Below are 26,574 nucleotides of genomic sequence, written 5' to 3' on the forward strand. Positions count from 1 at the left end.
TCAAGGCATATATCCCTCAATTTTGATCCTATGAAAGTGTTCTTATACTTTTTGGAAAGCCCAAGATGTCCTCTACAAGCCACTTTGGAAGTGTTTTTGCATTTGGAGAAGTTAACTTGATGATATGGGCTTTGACAAAAAACTGCTTTTTGTTGACTTTGAAAATGACCTGTAATGTTTTGGCTTATATCTCTTAGGCGGAAGCATTTCTTGACCTTGGTCCCAACATCAAAGTTGTAGAGAATTGAATTTCCTTGAGAATGAGCTTTGGTTGGAATTTTTCTGATAAATTATGAGAGAGTTATGGTCGGTCAAAGTTCAGTTGACTTTTAGGTAAAAAACTCTAATTTTGCAATTTTGAGTTTTGTTGATTTCTGAACTTTTCTTGATGAATTATGATCAACCATTGATCACATGATGAATCTTTTGACAAAATATGGATGTTGACAAAAAATTGGATTTTTGACTGTCTGTTGACTTTTTGGTCAAACTGGTCGTCTATTGACTGTTTGAGCTGTTGACTGTGCGTCCGAGCGAATCGAAGTTTGAAAAATTGCCTGGTGGTACTTTGAGATATATGGAGATCCATGAAATCCATTTGAGGTCTCAAAAACTCGTTCTCCTGAAAAAAAACAAAAAACCCTAGTTAGGGACTGTTTGTGTAGGAGACAGTTAGGCGTACCTGATTTTTGTGCAGTGTTGAGTCTCTGTTGATCACGTGATTATCAGAAGACTTCTAGAACAAAATCTTGAAATTTGAAGTGCGAAAAATTGATTTGACTGATGGTACAAACACGGAGAATTGCGCTGATAGCGGGTTTGACTGGTAACTTGCAGTATAATCTGAAACCCGGACTCCGCGCCTGCAAATTTTAATTCTGTACCAACTGCGTCAGCATTATTTATCTGAAAATAAATCTGAAATAAACAGTGTATGAAGTGATAAACAGTATTTGGCGTTTATGTAAGAATAAATTTAACAGCGAGCCAAAATACTGTATAAAAAATTCGAAAAATTGAGTATTTATAAAATCAGGATATTTATGAAATAAAAATCCAAGATTGTATAAAACTCCAAATTTTTAGACAGAAGTCTTTTGACTTCTCTTTGAAAAAAAAGACGCGGGCAAATTTTGGGGTATAACAATAATGATCATAACACTTAGAAAATGATGGGATCTCAGAGGTCAAAAATTGGGGTGCAACAAATATGAAGAGATTTTGTTTGCAAAACTCAAAACAAGATTCAAAACCCTTTTGAAAATTGAGAGAAAAAATGTGTTATGAATTCTAAACCATAAAATAGATGTGTATTTTTTTCAACATTATGAATGGGATTTTAGAAAAAGGTTTATATATGTGTTAAAGATCTAGCACCAAAATGCGATAAAAGAATACTATTTTATTTGAGTCATAAGTTAAGAGTATGAGTTGAGTCAAGAGATCAAATGATTTGAATCAAGATCCAACAACCAAGAAAAACTACTTCCATGCTTCGAGTCAAGCTCGTTGAGTTGTACACAATACCTGACATAAAGCTCTTACAAAATCTTCACTCGAGTTTGTCTTATGATCTTTCAGCTCCAAGAATGTTGCTCCAAGTCTCCTTTCTACAGCAATATTTACTCAATGCTTCCGGTATCTTGAGCCTTGGCTTGTCTGGAGATGAGAAAAGCTCAACTTTGTCTACAAGGTTCCACACAACTCTACCAAAATAATTATGAATAGAAAAAACTCCTTCTTTTCCGTTAGATTTGTTAATCCCGGTCATAACCATACACATAAATGCAAATCCCTTAAATCCTTAAGAAATCTTCAAAGACAACGTTAATCATAATAACGTTCCTCTTCACATATCCCAAACCGTAAGATGACAGCTTGATCTAAACTAAAATGGATGATGCATGAGGCTGAAGATGAAGAGATATCATTTGTAAAACTCAAAATAAGATTCAAAACCCTTTTGAAATTTAAGAAAAAAAGTGTGTTGTGAATTCTAAATAATAAAGAGGATATATATGTTTTTTAATATTATGAATGGGATTTGAGGTAAAGGTTTATATATGTGCTATAGATCTAGCACGAAAATGAGAGAAAATAATATTTGATTATAGTCATAAGCAAAAAGTATGAGCCAAGTCAAGGATCAAATGATTTGAATCAAGATCCAATAATTAAGAAAAACTGCACCCATGATTCGAATCAAGATTTCTGTGATTCGAGTCAAGAAAACCTTTGATTCAAGTGAGAACCACATAACCGAAACCAAAAAACTACTATTTATGTTTGACAAAGTCAAACATATCTATGATTCAAATCAAATCTCTCCGATTCCAATCATGGATTGTTGTGATTTCGATCACACACACAAAACCAAATCCTACTTTTCAAAAATGTATTTGATTCGAGTTAGGACATGTGTTATCCGAATCATGACTTCACAAAAGAAATTTATGGATTTTTTGTATCTTTGATTTAAATAATATAAGCTTGTGATTTGAATCACATTTCCATAAACTTTATTTTTGCAAAATATGAATTGCTTTTTAGAATCCAAACTTGACATGACTTGAACCATTATCAAATGTGGTTCTTGATTCAAAACTTTGACAAATTGACTAGAAGTATATTGTTAGCACTACAATCAAATAGTTTATTTTATGCATGCGTTTAAGCCTACTATCCCAAAAATATCCTACCTTGACATAAGGACTATGATGATGACATAAGGAAAAGACAAATACCCTTTTTAGTCCCGTATCTATAGGGTGGGGTTCATTGTGGTCCCTCAATTCTAAAAGGGACCATTTAGGTGCCTTATGTCTTCAAACAATGTCATTTAAATCCTTTTGGTTCAATTTTCATAAACGACGACTATTTGTGCACTAGTGGCATCCAACGTGGCACCTGGTCATACGCCTGGCATTTGTTCATCATTCCAAAATTTAAAAAAAAATCAAAATTCTATCTTAGCTAGTATTCAAACCAAGGTTACCTTGGCTGCTACAAAACTTGGTTTACCACTAGGTCACTTTGTCCTTTGATGATTTAATATACAAATGATCATATATATTTAAATTTCATTTTTTTTGGATCTGGAAAACTAAAATCTTGTGAAGAATAAAATTGTGCATCAAAACAACAACTAATCTAAAACTTATGAAAACCGAAGCTTCTCAAATCAAAGAACAAAACTGAAAACTGAAACTAAAAACATGATTTAATAAAGATTCACAAGCTTCTGAAGAACAAAACTGAAAACTGAAAACATGATTTAATAAAGATTGACAAGCTTCTCAACAACTTGACGAAGAGCAAAATTGAAATCGAAATAACAACAAACAAATCCTTGAGACATATCTCTCTCTACGGATTTGGATCCTCTCTAATTTCTTTTGTCATGCTTCATATTCTGCTTTGATCTAATGGTTAGGAAAAAAGAGATAAAAAATCTTCATAAGTAAAATCAAATGGTTAGACTAAATCCAAGGGTTGGAAATTGAGTAGCAGAGATGGCAGTAGAAGAAATGCAGGAGAGGGTCCATTCCCCTCTCTCTCTCTCTCTCTCTCTCCCCCTGCGTTTTCGATACACTACCCTCATTCTGTTTTTGATCCAATCTATGTGTTTTTAATCCATTATCCTCCTACTGAAATTGAAACAACAAACAAACCAGAAACAACAAATCAAGAGTAACATACTTAGGAGGCGTGAAATTCTTATTTAAATACAAGATTCTTAACCACTCAATTTCTTTCGGTGAGTGAAGCAATCTCGAAAAATTTGATCCATTAACGTTTCTTGCCTTCCTCTTTGTAACCCCAACTGTTGCATTCGTTTTTTCTTGGTCCTCTTTTGTGTGAATGCATGATGAATTTAAGGGGAAAGGGGAATTTTGATTTTTTGAAGATTTTGGGGATTTGAATAAAAGAAGGATAATTTAGAGTTGTTTTAGTGAAATAGGATGGAGATTTAAGAAGGTGAAATCTTGATTTGATTTGTGGGGGATGAAGCAAAGTCTTGTTTTTCTTAGTTAGAGGAATTCTTTTTGTTGTGTTTTGTTTTCAAAAGAAAGAGAATTTCCCTTACAGGTAGAAAATGGCGATGTTGTATCATTTGGAAAGAGATGGGAGATGGAAGATGAGGGTTCTTCTTCTTACAAATGATTAAGATTATAATTATATTTAATGTGTAATTTAGATTAAAAAAGACAAAATGGACAAGTGGTAAAGTATTGTGCGAGTCATCTGACTTTGGCTAACGACCACAAATGGAAGGACAAACGTGACGCTATTTTAAAAGTTAAATGATCAATGTGATGACTTTTATAATTAAGAGACCAGACTGAACCCAAGGGTATAGTTAATGGATCAAAAAGGGGTATTTTGCCTAAGGAAAAATAAGTACCTAACTTCAAAGGTTTAAGCATACTATTCCAAAAATATTATGCCCAGACATAAGCCTCATTACAACCTCAACAATGTGTATTTATATATGACTTTGATTGACTTTGTTAGAAATTTTGCAAAATTATGGTAAAAATGCTTTTGTATGTTGATTGTGTGATCACCTTATTCTTTTCGAGTGAAATAGGTGAGACGGGAGACAAGTTGAGTTAATTTGAATGTTGGAAGAACTTTTTTAATTTATCTAGATTGAAGCAGAGAACAAAAGTGATGATCAGAGACAAGAGAATGGTGGTGTTCATTGGTAAGGGCAAACGTGTTATTGCTGTTGAAATTTTCAGTTTACAAGCTAGTTCCTTTAGGACAAGCAACAATTCAAGTTTTACGGTTATGATGACAGTTATTCATCATGTAATTTTTGAAGCAATTTCCATTGTTTTTTACTAGTTACTGCTCTGGACTGGGCCTGCGAGCAGGCCCAACGTCAGCCAGGGTCCAATCCAGCTTGAAGGCCCAAATGAGTCACACTTAACCGTTGGAGCTTCAGCCCACGTGCCCCGCAGAGAGTACGTGATCAACCTCATTCATGTCCCACGAAGAGCATGTGGTCAGCTGCCTAGCGGAAGATTTGGTCTTCCTCCTCCGAACCCCGCGAACGGTTCCCCCAGGATGAGAGTCATTAGCTGACTCATCCCTACCACATAGGATACTGACAGTCTCCCATTTTGGGCCTCCAATAATCCATCCCAAAATGGCAGATCTTGGCCTAGCGCTTCAGGCTATAAATACCCTCTTTCACTAGAGGGTAAGGTAATTCTTTCATACTCACTTTTGTACTTGCACTCCGTGTGCTTGTTCTCTTATTTTGACATCAGAGTACCTTACAAGTACATCCCCTCCATTCTCAGAAGTCCAACAGGTTGCAAGCTATGATGATCCATTCTGATCAGGTACAATCAGCTACCTTTGAAGAAATTATGAGTTTTAGAGGAAAAATCAACAAAATATGAGAAAATGACCAAAGATGTCAAAATAAGAAAAGAAGAATTCGGAAGCAAGAAAAGAAGTTGCAGAAAAAAATTGTGGTGCGATTTAGACGCGTTTGAATCCATATTTTCAGCATATATTATATCATAAGCAACATGGTAAAGAAAACAAGAAGTCGAAGTGTTTCCGCATAATTAATTTAAAATAAATTAACAATCAAATAATTAAAATAAATTAATATAAATTAATTTAAAAATAAATAACTAAAGTTGGGGTGTTACATGCAACAAATTTTCTAAGCATAATACCGCGTTCCTTCTTCTCCTTTGGAACCACTTTGGAGTAATATCTCCTGGAAACTCTTTGTTTTGCAGTGAATTCGTAAATATGGGCGATCTCTCTAGACTCATCAATCATGTCACAAGTACATCTCAGTCCCCCTTAATTTTCTTTTCACACATGAATTTAATTTATTCGACATAATGGTTTCTAAATATCACATTGATATATAAAAAAATATGGGTGGCCTTCGGGTATGTCTTACCTTCTTCATTGAAATGTTTACTACACCACATGGGTGTGTCAATCTCCACTGGTAAAATGGCATATTAGCCATAAATCCTATTGAATGGAGTTTCTTTAATGGTGGAGTGGGGTTTCATATGATATGACCATATAACCTTTGCAAAACCTATATTATATATGAATGTACGCCTTAGGTGATAAAATGTAAAGTTAAATAGAACCAAGGAGAGATAATATACCTCGCTCAGTTGTTCGGCCCATATACTCTTGGCATAATCTAAATTATTTTTTATCCCGTAGAGGATCACTTTATTAGCTTATTAAGTTGACCGATTTGCATGCGGGTGGACAACTGAAACAAATTTCGTTCGAATTCCCTGTTGGTGGAAGAATTCTACCACATTTAAGCTAACAAATTGAGTTCTGTTGTCTGAAACAGTACTCCTCGACAAACCAAACCTACAAAATATATGTTTCCAATCGAAGCATCATACTCTTTCTGCTATGATTTTAGAAATGACCTCAACTTCTATCCACTCCGTGAAGTAGTCTACCCCCACAATCAAAACCTTTAACTGAATTAGCGCTAAGGGGAATGGACCCAAAATGTCAAAGTGGAGATTTATAATTTTGGACAGCGTATAATGAATATTGGAGTGCCTCTAACATTCATCCCATTTTGTAACAAACTATACGCTATCCTTCATTAGGGTTGGCCAATAGTACCCGACCCTCAGGAGCTTGTGAGCGAGGACTCGCCTACCAACATGGCTTATGCATACCTCTTCATGGACCTCTATGAGAATTAGAGTTATCTCATCCTCGCATAAGTATCTCGATATAAGGTAATTCCTCCCCATTTTGTTTATATTTCCTCCTACCATGGTAGACTTCGTTGTGAACCTTCTGATTTTTTTTGCTCTGGCCTCTTTTATAGGAATTTCCTTGTTTCCATGTAGCACATTATAGGGGTCATCTAGTTTGGAGCGTCAGCAACGTCTATGGAGTTGACTTCTTCATTCTTTGTGTTGGGAACGACTAAGGTCTCTTGTATCATTGTCCTGCTTTGGCTTGGCTTCTTGGTGTTGACAAGCTTTGATAAGAGATTTTCCTGAAATTCTACTCTCTAGGCACATAAACTATTTCAAATAGTTTGAAATGTTTAGCTAAGTCATGTATTTTCTTGAGTTATTTGATGAGTTAGGCCTCTTTCATCAAACTTGATTGACGATCTATTGGAAATTGCTTCATGTTCTAAGATTTGAACCGCCCATTTATTTGGTGAGGTTCATTCCAATGATGAAGGCTTCATATTCAGCTTGGTTGTTACTGGCTTTGAACTCAAACCTCAAGGATTTCTATATGGAAATTTTTCCTAAACCTTTTAGTACCACCAAGACACCACTTTCCTTTTTTGGTAAGTCGCTCAATCTCTCTCTTGAGCTAGTAGCAATCATTAGTGTGATGAACCTTCACCTTGTGGTATTTGCATCACTTGTCGAGTTTGGGTCCCATCGTCTTTAGCTTAGGAAGACGGAGAAGGTGGCATATCTTGGATGTGGAGGACCTCACGCTAGATCTTCTTTCGACGGGTGTTGTGTTGAAGGGAATGAAGTTATTTGTGGGACTTCCACTACGTTTGAAAGTTGCCATGTCCCTCATGGGTGAGGTGCAGTGACTTATGTGTTGTTGTTGCGATGAATCAAACTCGGCTAAGGCACTGTTTACGGTGATTTCCGGTAAACAACCGCTAGTCTTCCAAACTATAAAGTATACTTTGGTTACTCGCAGGATCGACTAGATTGATCATAGGACATAGTCAAACAATTGTCTTTTGATATGATTTGGTTCATATTTGTTTGTTCTTGCTTCGAAAACTTGTTTGTGATGTGATCATATGAGTATTCATGTGAAACAACACTTGTTATACATGTTAACACAATTTCGACAAAGAAACATAGAAAGTATGTAAATTGCAGAAATATAAAGTGCAAGAATATAAATGGAAGAAATGTAAAGTGCTTCGAATGAAAGTTAAACAGAAGATAAAGGAATTGAAAGATACTTTGAATAAAGAAAGATACAAAAGTATTCAAATGGTGTTGGTGTCATACGTACATTTCTCAGCGAACTCGTTCTCTTAACGCTTGATACTTGAGTGATTTGTGAGTGATTTGTACAAAATGAACACACGGAATCCTAACATTAAGACCCTTATTTATACTAATTTCGACCCTAACGGTCCTACACTAATATGATGCCACGTTGCTCACATGCATACGCTTCAAATCCCTGGGATGCCATCTGTCCTTGTTCGGTTACACAGACTATTTCGAAATTCAAATCCTCCCGCCTGAATCCTCTTTCAATACGTGGCAACGTGATCAAAACCGAGAATGCTTACGGAAACGCGCCAAGCTTCAGTACTCTTTGTGTTTCGTAAAAAACGTTTAAGTCTTAGAGACAATTTATTTCGAACTAGCTTCAATCTTCATCATCTTCATTTCAACCTAAACAACATCCTCGAAACATGGCCATCAATAGCCATTTTTTTAATCTCAGAAATGGTCATCAGTAACCATCCTTCTTCGAACTCTAACTCTTCAAAGAATATTTTCTTCCAACGAAATCTCTAGCTAACAAATTGCCCCCAATAAATGCCTGTTTCGATGGAACGAGAGAAATAGGCGTTTCTTGTCATGATGAGATTTCGTTTTACTCATTTTTTAGAGTTCCAAGTTACTTAATTACTGTCATAATTATTTATGACTCATCTCTCAAAACGTCTTGTCATTTTCAAAAACGTCTCTTCAAAACGTATACTCCCACGTTTTGTCATTACTTGTGATCATTGCTCCTATATACTAGGAGTAAGCTAATAACTGTTCGACAGCCGTTGGATTAAATCACCAGTTGCCGCGTGTCTTTGACCTTTATTCAAAAGATTTGAAAAGGATTTCACTAAACCTTTAAATACTTAACCCTTTGCCTTCATATAACTTCACCCTTCATTTTTCTGCAAGCACCTTAGAAAAAAGAAATCCTCTTTGATTTAACCTAATCTCTTGAAGCAAATACGTCCATGGCATCTTCTTCAAACACTCTTCAACATGTTTAAAAGATTCAACATCCCACACAGATTGGAAACCAACAATGTATGCCAGACCCAAATGCAGCAGAAATTCGTGCTATCTACGCTTCTCAGGTAATTATTCCTTTTGAACTTTCTGGGAAAACTCATGTCTACATGGGTCCTTTACCTGGAGGAAATAACCCTTCTCTAGGTAAGTTCTTTCCTGCTTATTATAAAACTAGGCCATTGCTCAGTAAGAACCAAATAGATGAAGAGGGTAATCCAATCTTAGCCAAAAATACCCAGGTAGATGATGATTCGACCGAAACCAATGTAGCTCTAGAGAAAATTAGGTTAAATTACGCAACCAACTTCCTAAAAGTCTTCAGGTCAATCCCTTTAGCGAAGGATCCTGACCTATATTACGCTTGGCTAAATAAAGTAGAAAGCCAAAAGGCCTCATTTTGGAAGAAACTAGGGATTTATGATCTAATTCAATTATCCAAAACGGGCTTAGAATATAATCAGACCATGTTAGTAGCATCAGTGTATTTTTGGGATGCGTCTCATAACACCTTCCATCTTCCTTGTGGAATGATCACCCTTACCCTCTTCGATATAGCCGCTATCACAGGGCTTCGACCAACTTGGGAAGTTTTCGATCCCAACTTTATGGATACTGACACCATCCAATTCAATGAAGTGAAAGTCACCTATACTGCTTTTATCCAGAGGTATCATGTCAAAACATCTACTGAAGTTACAGACGAAGAATATATTACGTTTCTAGCACTCTGGCTTTCGAGGTGTATTTTTTGCTCCAGGTCTATCCAGGTGGCAAAAAGGTATCTCTGTATGGCCAACTAGATAAATGCTGGTAAAAAGTTAAACTTAAGCCAGTTAATTCTAGGATTGCTCTATGAGAGTCTTGGCGAAGCAACAGATCTTATCAAGAATTATACGACAGGATCTCTCCTCTTCGCTGGACCCTTCTGGTTATTGAAACTATGGCTTAATGCCACTTTCGAAGCACATCTTCCATATAAAGGTAGTATTGATGAAGAAAACACGGCGATCAAGAACCGAACAGTCGAAGGGACTAGGTTGGCTTACCTAACTCATAAAGAAGAATCAGGGAAGCTTCATGAGACTTTCCCAGCATACATGATGATGTTTGCTCAACGTTACCAGTTCGAACCTTCTATGGCTCCATTTGTAGAGAGGAAAGTAGGTCCTGAATGGTTCACCCGAGAATTCCCAGCAACTACTCCGGATCAACAAGCTGAATCTATGGTTATCTGGGAAGCTTTTCTGACGCCTAAACTGTTGTATCATCGACTACGATCTCCCAAGAGCCATTGTTGTCTCCTTTGTTACCAACCAAATCTTGTTTCGAGACAATTTGGATTGGTCCAACTTAGGCCAAAATGCATGTATGATAAGAGAAATCACATGTGTCTACACACTTCGCATTTAGCTGAAGACGAATATGAATCAAAGATCTCAAAATATGTTGGCATTACCACTTTCTCTCCCATTTCTTTCGAACCCGCATTTTACTCTACCATAGATTTCCATCAATGGTGGACAGATTATTATACCACGCAAATCTTCGATGCTGAGAGCCTTACTCAAGAACTAACTGAAGCTTTTGCTGATGTGCAGGCAAGATTCAAAAAAGGTACTTCGACTCACATTAAAGAAATTCAAGCCTTTCAAAAATTCTTTGAAACTATCTACAGGCCTGATGATCTTAGTCGGACCGTTCGTGAAGTTGCGGTCACTTTACGTGAAAAATTTTCTGCTAAACTGGATAAGCTGAAACTGCCCACGTACGTTCGTCCTGAGCTACGCTATGAAGTGGCTTTTGAACTTAATCCTCCAAAATTCCCTCCACTACCTAGTGCTGATTTTGGTGTGGCTCTAAGTCCTCCTTTTCCAGACTGGTTTGTGTGTGGGAATGCCATTAAAATCCTTCAGGAACAATCTAAAAAACACGCTGAACGAGTGGTTCCGACTAAGCATACCCTGGATACTTTCAAAGGACATTTTCATATAGGTCTTGAGCACGTTCGTGTCCTTACTGCAATACCTGAAGGTTGGGGTTTGGACAATCCTTCGATTAACTATCCTTTCTTATCCCCAAATTAACGTCTGCTCTTGTTTACAGATGTAGGTCGAAAGAAAGCTACCAAGGAAGCAGCTGCTCAAAAAGAGACTGGAGACTCGAAAGGCGCTGAAGCAAGTGGGAGTGAGACTGTCACTACCAGCAAAAAGCCAACGGTATGTATATATATTTCCCTCATAGTTTGTGCATTTATCTTGAACGCTAATCGCTTTATCCAATATGAATATTCTCAGGGTTCGAAGCCTCCAACACCTTCAAAACAAAAGGTTTCCAATACCAGCGCTTCAGATGATGAAGATAAATCTCCTCCTCCTACCAGACAAGCTGCAAAGAAACGAAAAAAGCTCACCGTTTCTTTATCCAAAGAAAAGGAATCTGGACTTCAAGGCTTGCTTCATCGAGTGACAAGGTATCTTCGGATGTATCACCTACAAAGGCTGCTAGTACTATTCCAGTTGTGGAAAGTCATAACTCAAGTCCCGATAACGTCCCACACAAGGTATTGAATCTCATACTGTAACGATTTTTAATATTCGACTTCAATTGCTAAGTACACGTTTTACCTTGTATATACAGGACGACGTAGGCACGGCTACTTCTGATCTTAACACTTCAAACCTCAACATTGATCTTGGCAACCTTCAAGGTATGCATTTGTCCCTTCGATTGACAACTCTTTGATGGCTTCTTGTCCTAACAAACTTTGATTTACGTAATAGGTGTCCCTCAACGTAAATCTCCTGCCCTTTCTGAAATCCTCGAAGATGTTCAACCTATCGCGACCATCGTCTCCCCTGTGCGTGTTGAGGAAAGTCATTTGAATGACGCTTCTCCAATTACCCATCAAGATGAAGGCATGGAAGAGAACCCACAACATTCAAATAGTGGCAACATAGTTGACCAGCCAATTGAGAGTGAAGACACTATCTCTGAGCATGAGGAAGCAGACGAAACTTCTAATTTGCCTCCACCCGGCAATAATGCAACTTCAACCCTCGGGAATACAGTTACTCCTGTGGCTACTTCGAAGCAGACCACTGCAGTGCTTACACCTACAGAACTGGAGCAACTCAAAGATACTAATCCTGTAAGCTTTCTCAAGGCTATGATGAATGCTAAGGGTATTTCGCCTATCAGGCTCGAGCCTTCTTCGACTGTTTTGGCGGACGGTGGTAAGGAGAATGATATTCCAACACTCCTTCGTCAGATAAAGGAAAAGCTCTTTGAGACCAATCTTATTGAAACTCTGCGCAAGGATTCCACCAGCTGTTTTGGTTTGATCAATCTTTTGAAGAAGGTGGATTTACTCCAGGTCTCGGACGAAGTCTCCGAAGTGATTGTCTCGCTAAGTTCTCTTCTGGATCAGCTTCAAGCTGACAATCTCCGCAAATGGGATGTTGATGAAAAACTCAAGGTGAAGATGATTTCTCACAGTTCTTCGTGGAAGGCTGCCAACGACGCAACAGACAAGGCTAGCACCCTTGAGCCCGAGCACACAAAGTGCCAAGAAGAATATAAAACTTGAGAGACAAACATCAAATCCTGGGAGCAGAAAATTAAACGTCTCGAAGAGAAAATAAGCAACACTAAATCCCGTCAAGAAGAGATCAAACAATCTCAGCAACATGAGTTGAACGAAGTGGCGCAGTCAGGAATTCAACATCTCGAGATGGTACAGAAGTTAGTGCCAGAGATCGAAGAACTGAACAAACAACAAGCACTAATCGAACATCGTCTGACGTTGTGGGCCTCTCAATACGCCAAGATGAAGGATAATCTTCCCAAGGACTTTTACTAATTGTTTCAATTTTTGTAACATCTTTTGAGCTTAGTACTTTGTCTTATTTTGTAATAAAAATTAGCCCAGGAATACATGCACACTTTTCTTTCCAATTATCTATATATTATATTTTGCAACTATCACAAATAATGTTTTAACAATTCTTAAATTGTCAAAAAATTTATTTTCTAGCTATCATAATGACCTTAGTAGTGTATCTATGTGGCATGATTACTCCTCGCAACCTCTTTAAGCCTAGACTTGACGTTTCCACTCCCTTAGCCGCAACCATCATTAAATGATGACATCACTTTTCAAAACGTCTACTTGGGACGTGCGTGTATCAGTTTCTAAAATGATTACACTTCAACTTCCAAGGCGGGAAACGGCGAAATCCATAACTTCTCTTGAGGAAACCAAACGCGGTCCAATCAAAACCTAAAAAATAACCACTCTTTTATGGCCAACGTCCTCTATATAAGCCTTAGTATTCTGCTCATTTCTTCATCCTCTTACCATACTTTTATCTAAGTTTTCTCTCCTCCTCTTGTACTCCTTTAAATACAGAGTTTGAAGAACTTCCCTTTTTTTTGTACTCCCTTATTCAAAATGGCACAACCTTTAACTTATGCTACCATCAGGTCCTCCATCAAAAAGGAATTCAAACTCTCTGTGGAAGAGTTCGATGAGAACCACATCAATGTTGACGCACTCTTTGCCAACCAACAACTCTAGTTTTACCAGGGAATCCTGGAGGGGTCTGTTTATCCAAACATGTTGGTAGACTTCTGGATGTTTGCGTCCCTCCGTATAGATCCAGAAGGAAGGACCACCATTGTGTCTAAGGTTCGAAGAGCCCTTATTACCATTACTCCCTCAACTATCGCTGAACTACTGAGATGCGATAATCTTGGAGAAACGTTTGATGATAACTCCATTAACATGACTACCTCTGATGTCTTGAGGGCCCTCATGGCTAATGATCCTTTTAGTGCCAAGGTCATTAGGATTTGGCATCAACTTTTAGTGGGCAACTTTCGCCCACGAAACCAGGACCAAGACAGCATCATGGTGGAAGATCTGGAGTTCATACTCTGTGCTCTCCGGGGATGGAAAATCAACTTTCCATTGCTGATCTTCAAACAGCTTGTCGAAGCTGTTGCTATGGCTGCCTCTCGTCAAGGCGTAGTGACATGCCTTCCTTATGGAAGACTGTTATCTTATATGTTCCTCAAAAAGGGTGTAGTGAGGAGAATGCGCATGGAAGGATCTCTAGATCTCTTCAAAGCAGAAAGCTTACCCCTGATGTCCTTGGAAGGTATAGAGCAAAGGATCAACTAGAGGGTGCGTTGTTTGAGGCTTTGTTGGAGGCGTTATAGGTCTTAGTTTTATTGTTCATAATTTTGAACGCTCCTTTTGGTAGCTTCTAGTGCGCCTTTATTTTTGTAACCTTTGTTGTGCATGGAAGCACAATCTTCCAAAATGAACGTACTCTTCCAATCGTAATGAAATATATTTTGACATTGCTCTGTCTTCTTAGTTTCTTTACCACATATCTCCCATAGATACGAAGCCATTTTGGTGCTTGTTCAACCATTTTGGCCTACGTAGCATACTTTAAATATCTACATTTTTGCGATTTTTACTTCGTGCATGATCGGTTTGTATCTTTCAGGTACTTCCCATTCACTCTTAAGATCCTGCGATCTTCTGCCAATTCTTCTATCTCATAAGCATTATTTGAGAATACTTTTAAGATTCGAAAGGGTCCTTCCCAGTGTGGGGACCATTTGCCTAAAACCTGATTCTTTCGATCTATAGGTAAAATAACTTTCCAAACTAAGTCATTATTGATAAATTTTTTACCTTTCACCTTTTTATTGTATGCCCTCGACACCCTTTCTTTTTGTCTTTTTATCATTTCCAACGCTCGAAGTCTATCCTCGTCTAGATCAATTAATTCATTCATCATCAATTCCCAATATGTGTTTGGGGAATTTCTGCTTGTCTTTGGATCTGGACTGATTGCAAGTATATCTCAACTGGGAGTACTGCGTCGTGCCCGAACGTCAATTGGAAATGTGTGGTGTTTGTAGCTTCTTTTGGTGACGTTCGACAAGCCCAGAGTGCTTGGTCCAAAGTTTTATGCCAATTCTTAGGTTTTTTCCCTACATGTTTCTTTATGAGACCAATTATTACCTTATTTGCCGCTTCGACTTGTCCATTTGCTTGAGCGTAGTAAGGTGTAGATGTGAATAATTTGAATCCCATTTCTTTGGCGAATTCTTGCATCTTTCGACCAGTAAACACTGATCCCTGATCTGTGGTTATACTTTCTGGGATTCCGAATCTGTATATAATGTGTCTTTGGATAAACTCAATCACAGCCTCCTGATCCATATTTGCAAGTGGTATTGCTTCGACCCATTTTGTGAAGTAGTCTATTCCTACCAAGATATATCTTTGACCTTTGGAAGAGGTGGGACGAATTTCCCCAATTAAGTCTAGTGCCCAACCTCTGAAAGGCCATGGTTTTATTATTGAACTTAATTCGTTTGCAGGAGCATGTTGAATACCTGCGTGTTCTTGACATTCTTGACAACCCTTTGCAAACTCTATGCAATCTTTTAACATAAAGGGCCAATACATTCCATATCGAAACAAAAGCCATTTTATTTTGTGCCCCGCTTGGTGTGCACCACATGCTCCACTATGTACATTCGAGAGAGCCAAATATGCTTCATCTTCACCCAAACATTTTAACAAAACTCCTTCAGGGGTTTTCTTAAACAATTCATTTCCCATCAGGAAGTATGATAAGGCTCGATACTTTACCTTTCTATCTGTGTCTGTCGAAGGGTCTTTCAAGTAGTTCACTATTGGACTCCTCCAATCTGTATCTGCTAAGGAGTCTATATTTAAAACCTCAAACTCCTCTTTGTTAGCGAAACCTAATTGTGAGTTCTCCAGATCACTTGGAGAGAGCTTCGTGGCCATTGCTTTGCCTCTTACTTCGATCAATTCTTCTAGTTTTTTCTTTGATACCCTGTATCCTGAGGCTATTTGCGCCAAATCATTCGCTTCCTGATTATTCATCCTTGAGACGTGTTTTAACTCTACATACTCGAATTTTTTAAGCAATCTATTTGCTATGACAAAATACATGATCAAATTCTCTTTGATACATTTGTATTCCTTCGTTAGTTGCTTAATCACTAGTTCCGAGTCTCCTTTAATTTCGACTCTGGTTGCCCCCAATTCTAACAAAGCTTCAAGTCCAACGATCAGTTCTTCGTACTCAGCTTCGTTGTTAGAGCATAAGGGACCTTCAATCTTGTACTTGAGCTTTGTTGGAATTCCATCAGGAGAAATTATTAGTATCCCAACACCGCTTCCTTCTTTATGCGTTGAACCATCGAAGTATAACTTCCAAGGCTTCAATTATACATATTGTTGAGGGTTCTCAACCACTACATGGTCAACAATGAAGTCTGACACGATTTGACCCTTCATTGCCTTAAGGGGTTGAAATATTAAAGAGTACTCCGTAAGAGCCAAAGCCCATTTGCCAATTCGACTATGCAATATTGGTTTTCATAGCATATGTTTAATAACATCAAAATGAGATGAAACATAAACATCAACTGGCTTTATATAATACTTGAGTTTAATACAAGAGAAATATAAGCAAAGGCAGAGTTTTTCTATTGCACTATACCTAGTCTCTGCATCATTGAGTACTCTACTTAAGTAATAAATGGCTCTTTCGATGCCATTATCATCTTCTTGAGCTAACATGCTACCTATTGTATTATCCGAAGCTGAGATATACAGGCGCATGTGCTTCTTCCCATTTGGGGGAGACAATATTGGTGGATGCATCAAATATTTCTTGATTTTTTCAAAAGCTTCTTGATGTTCAGCATGCCAATCGAACCTTCCTTGCTTCAGTCGAAGTAAGGGGGAAAAAGCTTGCGTACGTCCACTCAAGTTAGAGATAAATCTTCTTAAGAAATTTATCTTTCCCAGTAAAGACTGTAGTTCTTTCTTCGTGGATGGAGGCTTTGTCTCCATAATAGCCTTTGTTTTATTCTGATTAATTTCTATTCCCTTTTTGTGGACCACGAAGCCCAGGAAATCTCCAGTCTGCACAAAGAAAGCACATTTAAGGGGATTCATCTTTAAGCCATGTTTTCTCATTCTTTCGAATGATTGGCTCAGATGGTCCAGATGACTGTGATCTGAAACAGATTTTACAACAATGTCATCTATGTATACTTGCATGAAAGTTTCTTTAAAATTAGGGAATATGGAATTCATTGCTCTTTGATAAGTTGCCCCAGCGTTTTTCAGACCAAAAGGCATTACAACACATTCGTAGGTGCCTATTACCCCTGGGCAACGAAAAGCTATTTTGGACACATCTTCTTCTGCAATGAAGATCTGGTTATCTATGCATACTCAAAAGGCATCCTTAGGAGTTGCTGTATTCAGATCACGAAAATCTATGCATACTCTTAATGAACCATTCTTTTTAATAACTGGCACAATATTGGCAATCCATTCAAAATACCTTGTAGTTCTGATGAACTTGCAACGGAGAAGTCTTTCGACCTCCGCTTTGATCTTCGAATGAATCTCTGGTGCGAACCTCCTAGGAGTTTGCTTGATGGGCTTTTTCCCTTCCTTTATAGGCAACTTTAATTCGACCAAATCTCTCCCTAAGCCAGGCATCTCATCGTAATCCCAGGCGAAGCAATCTTTGTTTTCTTTTAATAACGCAATGACTCTTGATTTCAAGGCTGGCTCTAATTTTGCACTGACGTATGTTACCCTCTTCTGATTTTTGTCTCCAAGATTTACTTCTTCGAGTGGATCTTGGTCTAACATCTTTATATTTGACGCTATTGGGTCTTTCTCAAATCCCAAGGGTTCCTCATCATAGATCGCGTCCAGCTTTTGATTCGCCTCTTCACCTGAGATCTTTTCAACTTGAACTGTGTCGTCAGGAAGTTGAGGGATAAAATGTATCCCAGGACCCATCGCTTCCGCCTCTTTTTGGATTGCATCAGCAGTCATGTTTAATAATTCGGCTTCGAGAGCCGTTTTTCTTTTGTTCTCAGCTATGTAAGCCGAAATCCTTTCGAATAAGGATGACTCAGACATCATCAACGTCGTCGTCCCAGCCTGTTGGCCATATTGCTGGTGAATGCGCCATTGGTGCGGTATCTTCTGGACCGTCCATTATTTCTCTATTCCATTGGAATCCATTTGGGTGTAAAGATAAATAGTATAAAGCATTCTTATTTGGGGTGTATATATCTTCCGCATCATGGCAAGGCCTTATGTTAGCCAAGTTCCTGTCGAAACTGGTTTTATTGACTTGGTTGACTTCAGCCATGTAGTAGCTTTGATCCCCTTCAATGTTTTCCACTATACCATCTTCCCTCCAAATAGTTAGCCTCTGATGCATTGTCGAAGGCACTGCAGCAACCCCATGGATCCATTCTCTTCCTAGCAAAAGATTGTAGTTCACTTTTGCTGGTATCACCATGAACATTGTTGGCCTTGTGATCGAACCCACAGTTAAATTTACTTGAATGACTCCCAAAGTTTGCCCTATTTTGCCTTCGTAGTTAGACAAGACCATATTATATGGCCTTATATCAGTATCGAACATACCAATTCTTTTCAACATATACTGGGGCATTAGATTCACTGTTGCCCCCCATCTACTAGGACTTTGTTAATGCCAACATTTTCAATCTTAGCCCTTATGTAGAGTGGTTTTAGATGGTTTCTCATACCCTCATCAGGCCTTTCGAAGAAGGCATTCTGCTCTTCGACAGCCCCATTGTTTAGCACATAATAACACGCAGGTCTGTGTCTTGCCATCTCTTCTGCATCAGCTTCCTCGCAATCTTCAGCTTCGGTCTCTTGGTTAAACTCATGAGGGAGTACCGACACAACATTGAAATTGAAGTTTATAGACGGCACTCCATCTGAGTCGAAGTCGTTTTTCATCCTATCGTCCTCTTTCCAAGGACTGGAATGCATCTTTTCTTCTTCTTTCTCGTTATCGGAACTGAACAACTTGCGTTCCACCGGCGATTTGCTTACTCTTGCCCCTGCATTGGGATCTTGTTGCTGCTAGATTCTCCAACCTCCTTAGCCTTGTATTCCCTTTGGGCTTTCTTCATCCTTTGGTGCCTTCTCCACTGGGATCTGGACATAGGATGCTTGCCTTTGTAATTCTCCAACCTGTACATTTCTCGATTTGAGGTCTGAAATTGCTTCCTATAAGCCATTGCAGTCCTTCCCCCTTGGTCCCAACTTCGCCATTTGTTATTTCTAGTACCAGCTTGTTTCCACCTATCCCTGGGTATGTCTGCAGGGATTTTAAATGTAACCCTTCGAGCTCTAGGGTGGGGACTGTCAGGCCTCTTCGATGGTGTCCGGTTGTCGAACACATACATGTTGGGACGGAGTCCCTGAGTCTCTCAACCCATGTAGAATAACACTCTTTCGAATGATCGAGCTAACAGTTCGTCATAGACTGCTCCACATCTGGGACACAACACAATCTCAGTGTTTTCTTTGTGACATCTGACCAAGAAACTTACTAAGCTTTCTTCCGCCCTTGGATACACCTTCAGCAATAGGTTTCCTCCTCTCTAGGGTTGTTCCATTCTTTCTCGTAGGGCCCTCTCAAAGTTATCTTGGAACCTTCGATTCAACATAATCGAGCACCTTGGGCACATCAGCATTTTTCCAGCATTTTTCTCGTGACACTTCTAGAGATAATCTTTCAAACTCTCCCCTCTCGGTGGAATTTCAATGTTTCCCTTCTCCCTTATCAGCCTTTTTTCTAGTTCTTCTATTTCAGATAAAGGCTGCCTAACATTGACCATGTTAACAACTGCCGAAGGAGCTTCAGAAATCTGTATCTGCTGAAGTTTCGCCCTGAGGTCTTCAGTGGCCTCGCTAGTTTTCTCCTTCAGATATTCAATCATTTTTGCATCGAAGGATTCTTTAACATCAGTATTGAAGACTGTATTGTCATTTAGGCTTTTAGTAGCCTGCTTTCCAGTTGAAATTATCTCCAATTCAGCAATATCAGTTTCAGATACTTCCACCATGTTGACATCAAGTGGTTCACACAAGTTAGTGTCAGCGACATTCAAAGGGTCTATGTCAACCTTCATGGAATTCTTTGTCATATCAGCGAATTTCAGACGTCCATCCTTGATAGCATTCTGAATTATATCCCTGAAAAGAAAATATTGTGAAGTTTTATGGCCTAAAAACCTGTGATATTTACAAAAGTCTCGCTTCTTCCGTTGTTCTAATGGAGGAACTTTGGAATTAGGAGGCACTATCATCTGGCCATCTTTTACTAACAAATCGAATATTACGTCACATTTAGTGACGTCAAATGTATAAGTTTTCTTAGGAAATCTACTGCTTTTATCATTCTCGACAGGATTTTTTCCATTCGAAGGGGTGAGCAACTTGCAAGAATAAGGTGGTGCTTCCTTTAATTCAGCTAGGTCTATCTCGACCTCTTCCACGCTGTATGAGTCTTCGAAAGATTCTCCGTCAGCGTCTTCAGCTTCAATATATGCTACCCTCTCCTTCTTGTAACTTTTATTTGCTCTGGCCTTTTCTGCTTTTAGTCGTTCTACTTGTCGAACCCTGTCTGCCAATTGGGCCATATCCCTTAGGTATTGGGTATCCAGTTTCTTTCTGATTGAATAGTCTAGACTGCCTGCAGCCATTTCGACTAATTCATGTTCTAGGACAACCGTGAAACATCTTGACTTCAACAAACGGAACCTGTTCAAGTAATCATCTATAGGCTCCGTGAACTTCCTCTTGATGCTAGCCAATTCTTTCAGACTTATCTTGGTTTGACCCATGTAGAATTGTTCATGGAACAATCTCTCCAAGTGTGCCCATGCATCTATGGAATTTGGGGGTAAGGTAGTGAACAAAATAAAAGCATTTTTTGTTAGCGAACTAGGGAAGTATTTAATTCTCAAATCCTCGTTCCCTGCTAGATCCCCTGCTTCCGTCAAATATCTGGCTATGTGTTCCACCGTTGATTCACTAGTGTCCCCTGAAAACTTCGTGAATTTGGGTACCTTGGTACCTCTTGGCAATTTTGTTTGCATAATATATTCGGGTATAGGGGATGTGTAGTTCGGACGTTGAAGTCCAGTATTAAGGCCATTATTGGTCATAATTCTTTCTATCATGGCAGTTAAATTATTCTCTGTTGCCATATTTTCTCTCCTAACCCTATGGACTACTTCATCTGGATGTTTGTTCCTACCAACTACCCTTAATCTGGGACCTTCCTCGATGGTTTCTTGTTGACCAAAGTCAGTCCTTCGACCTGGATTCTCTAAATCTATCACTTGGTTTCTTCCGATTGGTGGTGGTCTAGGTGGGGGAACTGCCTCACCGGGTGTTGGTCTAGGCGGAAGAACTGCATCTTGGACACGTTCCAAGATTGGCTCACCCTTACGATAAGGGGGTTGGTTATTTCTTCGCCTAGTTTGTGGAACTCCCATAAAATCTGCCATTCGATTTATTTGTGAAGATATTTTTTGGAAGGTTTCTACATTGTCCTGGTTAGTTCTGGTCATGTTTGCCACTAATGGTGAAAAAAGTGACCCTATTTCTTTGGCAAGAGCACATAGCATATCATGGTTACTTGCATCCATTTCTTGCCTAAACGCTGCTTGACTGTTGGTAGTTAAAAGAGGCAATTGGCTAGATGTGCCTGCATTTTGTGCACTTCGACCTATCGAACCCGTATTAGGAGAAAACGCCATGGCATTAGGTGCAGTATATGTAGATCCTGTCATATACGAATATGGCATTCCATAAGGGTTTCCAGGCCTCCATACCTCGAATGGAGATGAAAATGGCCTTGGAGAATGTACTTGACTTGTCGAGAAATGAAGTATCTCGTTTGTGCCTGTCGCATGAGGCACAGTAGTCGAACTGGAAATGGGGATCGTTCCTGTTGTATTTTCGGGTATGGCTTGAGAACCGACCACAGCCGCAGATCCTCCTGACACGGGTATTTCCTGTTCTTGTGACGTAGATGTCGAAACATGTGTAGTATTTGCTGCTACTGTTCCTGATCCTTGTGGGGGATCTTGATGCCCCCCACTGGCCGAATTGACCATTTTCTTGTTGTACCTTCGTTTCGGCATCGGTTGCGCACTGTTGGTTAATTTACCATTCCTAAGGTTCATACAAGGTCTTGATATGTTTTAGACAAAATAAAACAACCAATTAATAACAATCTGTTTGACACTGTCCCACCGGGTGTGCCAATTTGTTTACGGTGATTTCCGGTAAACAACCGCTAGTCTTCCAAACTATAAAGTATACTTTGGTTACTCGCAGGATCGACTAGATTGATCCTAGGACATAGTCAAACAATTGTCTTTTGATATGATTTGGTTCATATTTGTTTGTTCTTACTTCGAAAACTTGTTTGTGATGTGATCATATGACTATTCATGTGAAACAACACTTGTTATACATGTTAACACAATTTCGACAAAGAAACATAGAAAGTGTGTAAATTGCAGAAATATAAAGTGCAAGAATATAAATTGCAGAAATGTAAAGTGCTTCGAATGAAAGTTAAACATAAGATAAAGGAATTGAAAGATACTTTGAATAAAGAAAGATACAAAAGTATTCAAATGGTGTTGGTGTCATACGTACATTTCTCAGCGAACTCGTTCTCTTAACGCTTGATACTTGAGTGATTTGTGAGTGATTTGTACAAAATGAACACACGGAATCCTAACATTAAGACCCTTATTTATACTAATTTCGACCCTAACGGTCCTACACTAATATGATGCCACGTTGCTCACATGCATACGCTTCGAATCCCTGGGATGCCATCTGTCCTTGTTCGGTTACAGAGACTATTTCGAAATTCAAATCCTCCCGCCTGAATCCTCTTTCAATACGTGGCAACGTGATCAAAACCGAGAATGCTTACGGAAACGCGCCAAGCTTCAATACTCTTTGTGTTTCGTAAAAAGCGTTTAAGTCTTAGAGACAATTTATTTCGAACTAGCTTCAATCTTCATCATCTTCATTTCAACCTAAACAACATCCTCGAAACATGGCCATCAGTAGCCATTTTTTTAATCTCAGAAATGGTCATCAGTAACCATCCTTCTTCGAACTCTAACTCTTCAAAGAATATTTTCTTCCAACGAAATCTCTAGCTAGCAGGCACGCTCTTTGACATCCTAGGCTTTCTTCTCTGCATTGCTCTCTCCTCCCTTAATGTAACATTTGACCCGCGTCATGAACCACCTTAGGGTCACCTCCTTAAAAATGCTTGACAAGAGCTTGTCTTTAAAGGAGTTGGAGGTACCTATGATTACTATATGAGTATATATGGCGACAATGTGTTCTTTGGGGTCTCTCTTTCCATCAAATTTCACTAATGACGGTGGTTTAAAGTTTTATGGTACTGGAGCGCCCTAAATCTCATCTAGAAGAGGATGGGGGTCCAAGACCTCATCTACGACTTGGAAATTCGCATGATATCACTCTTGAAAGGTTAGGACGTTCAACTTTAAAGCTTTGTTGGAACAACGTAACTTTTCATTGCCGCTGCCTATGGTGCTAGTTGTGGTGGCACCTCATATGCCATGTGTTTGTAAGATGGACATATAACATACATGGATCTAGGTCGGGCGACCCAGGCGATAGTTGGGTGACCCAAGGCCGCACCCACTTGATTCTTCCAACAACATTTTCACAACTCATTTGGGTTGCTTGGATTCTGGGATGCTCCTCTCAAGGCCCAATAAATTATGGGACTGTTTGTTTCGGCTTTAAAAAAGTAGATTTTTTCTTTGTATTTTTTAAAATAGATTTTACAAAATTATTTTTCAAAATATTACAAGTTTTTTATATTCGTTTTTTCTAAATTGAAATATTAGTTTTGACCTAGTATAACATAAACAAACATTATTGAAGACAAAAACATAGTCAAAATCACAATTTTTTCAAAAAGGGGTATTTCAAAAATGATTTTTATGAAAATCTATTTGAAATAGCTTCAAAATTAAATGTTTTTTTTTATTTTTAATTTTGATATCCAAAAAAAGTTTCAATAAAAAGATAAAATACCTAAAATAACATTTTAAGAGTAACTATTTAAACCAAATTTTCATTTGAAGCTTTTATAAAAAAATTCTTTATAAATTTGTTTTACACAAAATTATATAAGACTATAAAAATCCTTTTTAAAAAAGTCAAAACAATCAGGCCATATATCAATTTAGTGGTATATCCTACATTTTTCATCAATGTTTGAATATTCTGCATTTAAAAAAAAAATATATGGTTAATGTTATTGCATATTTTGTTTACATGATATACGCATTACATTTGACACAGGGTTTAATGAATACACACTAATAATGTAACCGATAATGTAAGATAATTTTACTCTCTCATCTAATAAAAAATCAATCATCTATCATGTCATTAAAAGAATTTTAAAATAAAAGCATGATATGGCATAATACATAGTTGTCATTGGTTGACCGTATAAAATTAAATTACATTGTCAGTGCATCACTCGTTTTCTTTTTGAAAAATATTCTTATAACGCATTTATATCGGATTTTGGTATAAAAAAATTTAAGGGTTTGAGAGTAATTTTTTTAAAAAAAAAAAAATTAAAACTTTTGAAATATAAATTAGAATATTGAGAAAATATACGAGTGGAAGGGGCAGATATAGAGATGTATTTATTAAAAAAAAACACGGAAAACCCATTGTTTTTTTAAAACCAAATCCCATTGGTTATTATATCAACTGTGACTCGATAACAGGTTGGAATCTCAATCCGTTGCGTCGTTTACTTTGTAGTTTGCGTATCTTTCTTTCCCTTTCTCGTACTACTGCTTTCCCTACTCTAACAAACAACAAAACAAACAACGTTAACAAACTGTCTACAAAAAAATAAAACCCGCTCTGTTTTTCCATACAAACCTTAAATCCACCATGACGGAATCAACAAAATCTCCCCCAGGTATGTATACTTCAATTACTTTCTCATGTATTTACAACTATCCATCCAATCAAATACTGAAATTGCTTGATTGATTGAATCTTGATTTTCAATCTCTTGAATTATGAGATGACTTTGTTATGATATTTTATGCATTTGGTTAAAGAAGCAAAAGGATCCAATTTGGTTGAAAGAGCAAAGGAAGAATTTGAGGCTATATTGCATCCTCATCATCACAGGGAAACTCATGGATTGAATAGTGACATTGACGAGAATACCTCATTGGATGATGTTAAGGCTCCTAATGTGTTTGAAAGAGCCAAGGAAGAGTTTCAAGCCATTGCTCAAGTGTTCCATCACAACAATGAGAAGGCTTCAACTCATGATATAAGGTTGAATTGAAATCTTAACTTTCTTACATGAAAAATTGTTTATTGGAAGTTAGATAGTTCTATTGATAAAATCTGATTCATGCATTTTTTTTTGTCGAGTAGGAATGGAAATCAAATGGTGGAGACGAACCATAAACAGGAAATCTCAAGTTCTTCATCAGGTATATATCTTACTTTGTGAGAGTGCTTTTTTTTCTTGGTCATTTTGAGATTGTGCCCATAATAATATTGAGTTTGGATTAGATGCATGTAACATGTAGTTACTGATTTTTTAACTGTCCGATCTTAAATCAATAACAAAAATGATTTAATCTCAAATCGATAGCCCCAATTGACTAATGCTTATGAGTCTGTGTCATTTCTATTGCAGTAGATTCATATAGATCCTTTGAGTAATGTTTGTCATTAGGCCACTTCAATTTTATGAATTGGTTCTGTGTTCTGTTTACTCTGTATACCATAAGATCTGCTTCTTTGATTCGTGCTTTGATCCGGATCTATTTCTGCGTTTAAGTGGTCCCTTGAATCTAGATCTCCCTTGAATCCGGATCTGGATCAGTTATGATTCATTATCGTCTGACTGTTGGCTAGAAATGGCCGTTGATTCTCATTGTTGTCGTGTTTTGATACAGTGAATTGAATATTTATTCTTATAATTTGTTGACTTGATGTGAGGCATTTTCTGTTGACAGAAACAAAGGCAAAAGAAGGCAACATATTTCTGAAAGCTAAGGCGGAGATTAAATCTGTGATACATCATTTTGATAAATCAAAACAGCATCATCATGATACAGAAACTCATGGAATGAACGATGATATCGACGAGAATACTCCTGTAGATGAAGTTAAGGGACCAAATGTGTTTGAAAGAGTAAAAGAAGAATTTGAAGCTGTTTTGCAAGCAATACATCCTAAGAAAGAAAGTTGACTGTTTTCATTCCCAACAATGGAATGATGTTGAATTGAGTTTTGCCTTGGATGAGTGTTATGTACATGTGATAAACAGTAAAACATTTGCTTATGTATTTTTGTTGTGATATATCATATATGTCTATATGATTGTTCTATCCTTCCAAACCCCTTTTTGATAGTGAAGCACAGCATCCTTTTGTGCATGTAAATTATGATTCTTACAAGCATATTACATGATACATTCTTCTGCATGATTTTCTGGTTTTATCAGTGATGCTAGTAAAACTCACCTCTTAGTCA

At 37.9% G+C, this 26,574-nt stretch overlaps 1 protein-coding gene across 2 annotated transcripts; it reads left to right on the forward strand.

Moving 5' to 3' along the window:
- Positions 1-24,779: 24,779 nt before the first annotated feature.
- LOC131642195 (uncharacterized) lies at positions 24,780-26,574 on the forward strand. 2 transcript variants are annotated; one of them, XM_058912467.1, is made up of 4 exons: positions 24,780-24,991; positions 25,137-25,362; positions 25,465-25,523; positions 26,055-26,574. In XM_058912467.1, the coding sequence occupies exons 1-4, from the start codon at positions 24,964-24,966 to the stop codon at positions 26,288-26,290; spliced, it is 549 nt and encodes a 182-aa protein (XP_058768450.1). In that variant the 5' UTR covers positions 24,780-24,963; the 3' UTR covers positions 26,291-26,574. The 2 variants fall into 2 exon arrangements, with proteins under 2 accessions (XP_058768450.1, XP_058768451.1); XM_058912468.1 differs by having other exon boundaries at positions 25,140-25,362.

Source organism: Vicia villosa, unplaced genomic scaffold (genome assembly GCF_029867415.1).
Source record: "Vicia villosa cultivar HV-30 ecotype Madison, WI unplaced genomic scaffold, Vvil1.0 ctg.004613F_1_1, whole genome shotgun sequence".
Lineage (NCBI taxonomy): Eukaryota > Viridiplantae > Streptophyta > Magnoliopsida > Fabales > Fabaceae > Vicia > Vicia villosa.